This window comes from Pyxicephalus adspersus, chromosome 2 (genome assembly GCF_032062135.1).
Source record: "Pyxicephalus adspersus chromosome 2, UCB_Pads_2.0, whole genome shotgun sequence".
NCBI classification, from domain to species: domain Eukaryota; kingdom Metazoa; phylum Chordata; class Amphibia; order Anura; family Pyxicephalidae; genus Pyxicephalus; species Pyxicephalus adspersus.
This window is the reverse complement of record NC_092859.1, coordinates 45,781,382-45,790,257: the sequence shown is the minus strand read 5'-3', so window position 1 is coordinate 45,790,257 and position 8,876 is coordinate 45,781,382. Positions and strand designations below refer to the sequence as shown.

At 34.2% G+C, this 8,876-nt stretch overlaps 1 protein-coding gene across 14 annotated transcripts in view; it reads left to right on the top strand.

The window, feature by feature from the left end:
• Window positions 1-8,876, top strand: part of LOC140323507 (protocadherin gamma-A4-like) — a 301,537-nt gene that overhangs the window by 97,480 nt on the left and 195,181 nt on the right. The window contains exon 1 of one of the 14 annotated variants that reach the window (XM_072400661.1): window positions 3,445-3,788. The exons of the other annotated variants lie outside the window; for them this stretch is intronic. Within the exon in view, the coding sequence (XP_072256762.1) occupies window positions 3,483-3,788 (306 nt within the window). The 5' untranslated portion in view covers window positions 3,445-3,482. Of the gene's footprint in view, window positions 1-3,444; window positions 3,789-8,876 lie in introns of those variants that run through there. 14 annotated transcript variants of the gene reach the window in all.

Here is an 8,876-nt window from a genome sequence, read left to right as displayed (position 1 = left end):
GAAATTGCTTATCTGAAGCCAGTCCAGAATGTCCCCACAGAGAATCTGATTGATACTGAAGACTCAGCTACAACATCTGAACTCCAGAGAGAAAGTTCCCAGGCAGTTAGTCTTACACAGGTAAGAATTATTAAGCTATATAATGTTATATTTATGAAATTACAATTTTAAATCAACATCAGGTGCAATTTTTGCAGCAAACATAAGTAAAATATTAATTAAAAAAATTAAAGGAATGACTATTGCTGGTTTTGCAATAAGGCAAATGCAAATAGGTCTGGCTTATATGAGATCATTTGTGACCTCCTGATTCCTGTTTTACTGAAATTCCATTGTGTATGTCAGTCTGCTCAGTTATCAGGGTTACCAGTAAATATAGTTATATTTCCTGGCCTGGGAAAAGTATCCACAATACCTTGGAGTAATTGTCAATAATTTATATTGATGTTTTATTAATGAAATTAATAAATTAATGAAATGCACTTTATGTACATTCTACTTTGTGTGTTTCACTGCAAAATGGTGGGACAGTTTGAATTTGGTGTCATAAAACAGACATTTTAAAAAAACTTTGAAGGACTTTGTTTCAGGTATGCTAGATCACTTAGGTTCCTCTATGATGGCCTTTTTTCATTTGTTGAAGAGATTTCGTAATTTAGGCCTATTTTCTCAAATATGATAAAAAGTGAAGCCTTGGATCTCAGGCCCAGGCTATACACAAGTTCCCAACCTCTGTTCCTGTTGGCTTTACATTTTATCCCTTTATGACACTCTCAAATTCATTTGGGCCTTTGCAGGTTACTTTAAGCTTGGGTACCAACTGGTCATTACACTGTATTGCTTCTGCATGTTATTTAGAGAAGAGATGACTGTTCCCAAAGATGGCTTGTGTAAAGAAACAATTGCAGAGTTCAGTAAGGCTCAACTATAAAAAGCTAAAATGAGTGGAATGAGGCAGACTTTGTGTCAGCTAGAATATTAGGCCTTAATTAATAAAACTCTCCAAGACTATAGTAGATACACTTTAATCAGTGAACCTAGGTGATCCAGCAAACCTGGAATGGATCTGGTCCAGGATTAAAACATTTGCTAACAAGTAGCAAATTACGCTGAAGAAATACATTCCAGGTTTTCTTGATCACTGATAAAGGTGTTTTATCTCCAGCCCTCGGGAGCTTTAATTAATCAGGTCCATTACTCTACTACCTTGGGCAGATCGACAAGCTTTCTCAGATGGTCTCTAGCAAGCTGTAGACATTATGCACTCTTTAGGGCACGGTGATAATCTAAAAAAAAACAAAACAAAAACAAATCTGTGGAGACAGGCAGAACCCAACGCAAGTTTAATAAACATTCCTGAAATACTGAAAAACCACATGGGGCATCGAGGGGTCCAGTCACCCTGCTGCACACACAGCAAGCACTGGTATGTGGGCCCCTCGACAGGAGATTCTATAGGTGTCTTTTATCAGAGGACACAGGATAGAAAGGTAATAAAATACCTACATTTATGCTAAAAACTGTTTAACGTGAGCTTTGTGAACTCCAAAATTCTTTTGTTTGTTGTGTTTCCATAAATTATTTCACGTACAGTTTGCCTCAGAACTTGCAAGAAAATGATTCACTAATACAACTGCTTTTATCCTTTCTTGTTTTAGTCCTCTTCTTTTCTGGGTGTGTCCAGGTACTGTCTATGCTTGCCTAGCCCCTCCCCTTTATTAATCGGCGGTAAAAGCATGGAGGATTACTACAGGATGTAATTTTATCTTTGTCTTTTTTATTAAAAGTATCAAGAAATTCATTATAAATTTCTTATGAGCAGGTATAGAGTGCCTGAAGTTTTAGCCAGAATTTATCCAAATATAAATGACACATGCTCGAGATATAATAGTGCACCGGGTGCCCTGCTTCACATTTCGTTGCGATTTCCCTGTTGTGTCTTCTTTTTGAGAAATACAGATACACCTGGTTTTACTGTATTCATTTTACTATATATTTATATAATATCTGAAATTGATGTTTGCTAACTCAGATTGTAGCTTGCAGTCATATACTCAACTTTCGATGTTTGCACTGCCCGGTACTTCTAATAGCTTATGATTTTTTTTATTCTGAGTATAATTTAGGTGACAGCTCTAAGTCTGATGGGGCTGCAGATGTCACATCCAAAGGGGCATCAAACAGCAGTCTAAAACTGTATAGGGTAGCTTTCTGTTAACTAATTATTAATAAATATATACATTATAGAATGCACTATATAGGAAGTATACAGATATTAGAACAAGAAAAATATCACCATTGTCATTTTTATTACATTAAATTATTCAAATAATATAGATATTTTTTTTTTAGCTTTTACTGATCCATATACATATTATTAGAATCACTTAATAGTACGTATGCCTATAATTTACAAAAAATGTACAAACACATCAGGCAAAGATTTATTATAGTTAGAATATATGTAATTATTAAAATAAAATAGTATTTTTCTTTGTAAAGAATTTCTATTTATAGATGGTATACATCATTATACTATCGAATTATTATTAGGTAAGAATTTCATTTTTTCTTGATCAAAGATAACCTGCATACATTTCAATTATAACTATGAATTGTTTTCTGGGTTTTTACATTATTTTGTCTTACATCGCTATACTTTCTTAAAATATGATGTAAAAGTAAATTAATATCACTATAGTTGTTGAATATTCTACCCATTATGCTTTAAGTTTTATTCTTTTTTTGTGTGATCCACTTTTCTTAGTAATTATGTTTGGGATTCTGCATTTAGTTTTAGTTTTCTAAGTAAACCTGCAATTCCATGTAGAGACTCTGAGCGCCGCTATTGTACTGCAAAGAGTTTTATTCCATCTAAAAATTCAACAGCTTTGGATTCTTAGTGCATTATAAAAGAAAAGGACTGCAGTGTAGTATAGCATATGGGATTTGTTAGTGTTCTGTTGTTGGACTATTCTGCTGAAAAATAATCATTTAGGTTAACACTTTCATTTGGATGCATGACTTTAACTTCAAGAAAATATGATGTCTTATGGAAGAAGAAAGACGGTAATGCAGGTATTATACTTTCTTATTTATTATATGTTTGAGTGTATTTCTGCTCAGCTTCACTATTCAATATCTGAAGAATTAAAAAAAGGATCTGCTATAGGAAATATAGCAAAGGATTTAGGGTTAAATGCAAAGGAATTATCACTCAGAAATTTCCACATTGTTTCAAGAGGCAAAACACAGCATTTTGAAGTTAATTCAGAAACTGGAGAGTTGTATGTTACAGATAGAATTGACAGAGAAGGACTATGTGGAACAAAACTGAATTGTTTCATAAGCTTTGAAGCTGTGATGGAAAATCCTTTACATTTGTATACAGTGAAAGTGGAAATTCAGGATGTAAATGACAATTCACCAAGTTTACAACCTTCTACCTAATAGTTTCCATTGGTCTCATCTCTTTTCTATTTATGATTACAGTCATTCTAACAGTTATTTTCAAATGCAAGAAATCTAGCACTCCCACATCTTTTGGAACTTACAATAGAAACGTATACCCTCAGTTCACCCTGGGATGTCCCTCTGAGATCAGTGATACAAGTTTACCTTTTCCATTCTCATATGAAGTGTGTGTAACTCTGGACTCAAAGCAGAACGAAATTGCTTACCTGAAGCCAGTCCAGAATGTACCTACAGAGAATCTGATTGATACTGAAGACTCAGCTACAACATCTGAACTTCAGAGAGAAAGTTCCCAGGCAGTTAGTCTTACACAGGTAAGAACTATTAAGCTTTATAATTTTATGTTCATGAAATTACAACTTTTTAAATCAACATCAGGTGCAATTTTTGCAGCAAACATAAGTTAAATAATAGTTTAAAAAAATTAAAGGAATGACTATTGCTAGTTTTGCAGTAAGGCAAATGTAAATAGGTCTGGCTTATATGAGATCATTTCTGACCTCCTGATTCCTGTTTTGCTGAAATTCCATTGTGTATTTCAGTCTGCTCGGTTAACAGGGTCACAAATCAATATAGTTATATTTGTTGGCCTGGGAAAAGTATCATCAATAACATGCAGTGGTTTCCAATCATTTCTTTTGCTGTTTCGTTGATGAAAGACTCTCTCCATGTGTTGGATATTAAATGCACTTTATGTACACACTACTTTGTGTGTTTTACTGCAGAATGGGGGCACAATTTGCTGTAGTTCCTGTAGTGTCCTGGTGCCAGCCTCAGTCTGTACTACACAAGAAGCAGTGCCAAGGTGCTCAAACCTTGGGAAGGTGTTGAGCACTCATTTTCTATATCATTGGAGATAACACTTCTGGGAGAAAGGGGGTAATTGATTATCCTAAAAGGTTTTGGCAGTGCCAAATGTGAAGCAAGTTTATGGCATTCTATAGGACTAAAACACATAATTTTTAAATCATTAATGAATTTGACCTATATCATTCACTTTTGTTCACATATATAGTGCAATCAGAAATCCAACATTTCATAGTTTTGTTAAAAACAATAACCTATTTTTTTCTTACAAAGTATATGTGACAGTCACCAGATTTTCACAACAGGTGAATAAACCACTTTAAAACAAATGCACCAGGTGCATTCACTGTTTTAAATAAACTCCAAAGGTTCCACATTTTTATTTTTTTTAAATATATGTCATGAACAGTATGGTATTCACAGGCTCTTGGAAAATTGATAAACACCCGCTTAGTAGAATTGACAATACACTCATTTCTTAGACAGGGTTCTCAGGACTCTTCTGGACTATAATGCAAAGAGGAAGCATAACATATGCTTATCATTTATACCAGCTATTAAACATATCACATTTGGAATGATGACATGCCTGATGTATCTAAAGTTCTTTAGGACTGGAGAAGAAAGACTATTATGGGGAAAACTAGCTGATCTAGCATAACTGGAATGGATTTTCTAAAAAATGCTTGCTATTAGGAGGCCTATATCTTCAAACCTGGACCAGGTCCAGCGGATAACTGTAAGAAGTATGAAAAGTTCAGAGAAATCGCAATCATTCGATTACAGCTATGTGCATACATCTGCAATGAGAACTGTGACTTATTACAAAATTTACACAGCACATCTGCAGTTTTGCTAATTTTTTAACAACTAACTCTGTAGTCTGAGTTTAAAAAACAGGGTTGAAAGCTTTGTTACATAAAACAGACATTTCAAAAAGCTTTGAAGAACTTTGTTCTAAGTATGCTAGATCACCCAGGTTCTCCCATGTTGGTCGTTTTTCTTTTGTTGAAGAGAAAAAGTACCGGTAAATCAGGCCTATTTTTTCAAATTTTAAAAAAAGTGGGACCTTGGATTTCAGGCTTAGGCTTTACACAAGTTCTCAACCTCTGTTCATGCTGGCTTTACCTTTAATTTCTTTATGACACTGAGAAATTCATATGGGACTTTGCAGGTTGCTTTAAGCTTGGGTACCAACTGGTCATTACACTGTATTGCTTTTGCAAGTTAAATAGAGAAGAGATGACTGTTCCCAAAAAAGACTTGTCCAAAGAAACAATTGTAGAGTCAAGTAAAGCACAACTTTAAAAAACTAAAATGAGTGGAATGAGGCGGACTTTATGTTGGCTAGAATATTGGACCTGATTTATTAAAGCTCTCCTAGACTGGAGAAGATACACTTTATAAGTAAACCTGGGTGATCCAGCAAACCTGGCATGGATCTGGCCCAGGATTAAAACATTTGCTAACAAATAGCAAATTACTTTCAAAAAATGCATTCCAAGTTTTCAGGATCACTGATAAAGATGTTTATCTCCAATCCTGGAGAGCTTTAATAAATCAGGCCCTTTACTCTACTACCTTGGACAGATCGAGCGAGCTTCGTCTGATGGTCTCTAGCAATCTATAGACAATATGCACTCCTCAGGGCATGGTGAAATCTGAAAAAAAAAATCTGTGGAGACAGGAAGAACCCAAAGTATTTTTAATAAATGCTCCTGAAATACTGAAAAACTACATGGGGCATGGAGGGGTCCAGTCACCCTGCTGCACACACAGCAAGCACTGCTATATGGGCCCCTGGACAGGAAATTCTATAGGTGTCTTTTATCAGAGGACACAGGATAGAAAGGTAATAAAATACCTACATGTATGCTAAAAACTGTTTAGCATGAACTTTGTGAACTCTAAAATTCTTAGTTGTGTTTTTTTGTTTGTTGTGTTTCCATAAATTACTTTATTTCACGTACAGTTTGCCTCAGAACTTGCAAGAAAATGATTCACTAATACAACTGCTTTTATCCTTTCTTGTTGTAGTCCTCTTCTTTTCTGGGTGTGTCCAGGTACTGTCTATGCTTGTCTAGCCCCTCCCCTTTATTAATCGGCGGTAAAAGCATGGAGGATTACCACAGAGTTTCATTTTATCTTTGTATGTATATTTCTTATGAGCAGGTATAGAGTGCTCAAAGTTTTAGCCGGAATTTATCCAAATATAAATGACACATGTTGAAGATATAATAGTGCACCGGGTGCCCTGCTTCACATTTCTTTGTGATTTCCCTGTTTTGTCTTCTTTTTGGTTACGAGTGGCGGCAAAAAATCCTGAATTTGCTGTTCTACATGTCCAAGAAACCAGGAAACACTGCTGTTCTTCTTTATTACAACATTTACTTAATGAAGCCAAGACATGTACCCCTTCCCCCCCCCCACCAATGCTTTACAAGGGTAGATAACATTGTGTATATGGAGGACTCAGCTACCTTACAGGATGGGAGCGTGGAGAAATACAAATACACCTGGTTTTACTGTATTCATTATACTATATATATACAATATCTGGCATTGATTTTTGCTAACTGATATTGTAGCTTGCGATCCTATACTTAACTTTCAGTGTTTGCCTGGTACTTCTAATAGCTTAGGAATTTTTCGTTCCTTATTCCTGACTGTAATTTGAGTGACAGCTCTAAGTTTGATGGGGCTGCTGATGTCACATCCAAAGGGGCATCAAACAGCAGTCTAAAGCTGTTCAGGATAGTTTTCTGTTTTCTAGTTACTAAAAGTTATAGAAATTATAGAGTGCACCATACAGAAAGTATACAAATATTAGAACGAGAATATTACCATTGACATTTTTTATTACATTAAATTATTCAAATATTATATATATATTTTTTTTTTTTATATTGAAAATTAGATTTTACTGAGCCATAAACATAATATTAGGATCACTTAAGAGTATGTATGCCAGTAATTTACAAAAAATGTACAAACACATCAGGCAAAGATTCTTCATAGTTAGAATATATTATTATTAAATATCAATTTAATTTTTCTTTACAGAATTTCTATTTATAGATGTTATACATCATTATAATTTTAATTTATTATTAGGTAAGAATTTCATTTTTTCTTGATCAAAGATAAGATACTTTACTATTCTTTCTTAAAATAAAATGTAAAAGTAAATTAATATCACTATAGTTAAATATTTTACCTATTATGCATTTATTTTTATTCCTTTTTTGTGATCCGCATTTCTTAGCAATTATGTTTGGTATTCTGCATTTAGTTTTAGTTTTCTAAGTAAACCTGCAATTCCATGTAGAGACTCTGAGCGCCGCTATTGTACTGCAAAGATTTTTATTCCATCTACAAATTCAGCAGCTTTGGATTCTTAGTGCATTACAGAAGAAAAGGAGTGCAGTGTAGTATAGCATTTGGGATTTGTTGTGTTCTGTTGTTGGACTATTCTGCTGAAAAATAATCATTTAGGTTTACACTTTTGGATGCATGACTTTAACTTCAAGAAAATATGATGTCCTATGGAAGAAGAAAGACGGTAATGCAGGTATTATACTTTCTTATTTATTATATATTTGAGTGTATTTCTGCTCAGCTTCACTATTCAATACCCGAAGAATTGAAAAAAGGATCTGCTATAGGAAATATAGCAAAGGATTTAGGTTTAAATGCAAAGGAATTATCACTCAGAAATTTCCATATTGTTTCAAGAGGCAAAACACAGCATTTTGAAGTTAATTCAGAAACTGGAGAGTTGTATGTTACAGATAGAATTGACAGAGAAGGACTGTGTGGAACAAAACAGAACTGTTTCATAAGCTTTGAAGCTGTGATGGAAAATCCTTTACATTTGTATACAGTGAAAGTGGAAATTCAGGATGTAAATGACAATTCACCAAGTTTCCCAAAGGATGTTTTTGATGTAGTGATAAGTGAATCTGCTTTACCTGGAGTACGCCTTGCTTTGGGACATGCACAAGATCTGGATATTGGTACAAACTCTGTGCAGAGATATACACTTGATGACAACTTGTTCTTCTCACTTAGAGAAATTACTGCTTCTGATGGAATTAAATATCCGGAGCTGATTCTGGAAAAGTCATTGGATAGAGAAAAAAAGAGTATTTATAAATTAACTTTAACTGCTTCAGATGGAGGTCAGCCTTCTAAAACAGGCACGGCTTACATAAATGTTAAGGTTCTTGATATGAATGATAACTTTCCAAAATTTGACAAAGAGAGTTATGAAATTTTTGTGAATGAAAACAGCCCAGTAGGTTTTGTTGTTCTCCAGCTTAATGCAACTGATAACGATGAAGGATCCAATGCACAAATTACTTATTCATTCAGCAATGTCCCTAAAAATGTTCATGACACATTTGCAATAGATTTAAAAAATGGAAGCATACAAATAATAGCCAATATTGACTTTGAGGTGACAGAAGAATATAAGCTGATTGTAGAAGCTAAAGATAATGGTGGACTTGCATCGCAATGCAAAGTATCAATACAAGTTATTGATATCAATGACAATGCTCCTGAGATAACTATTACATCTCTCTCATCTACAA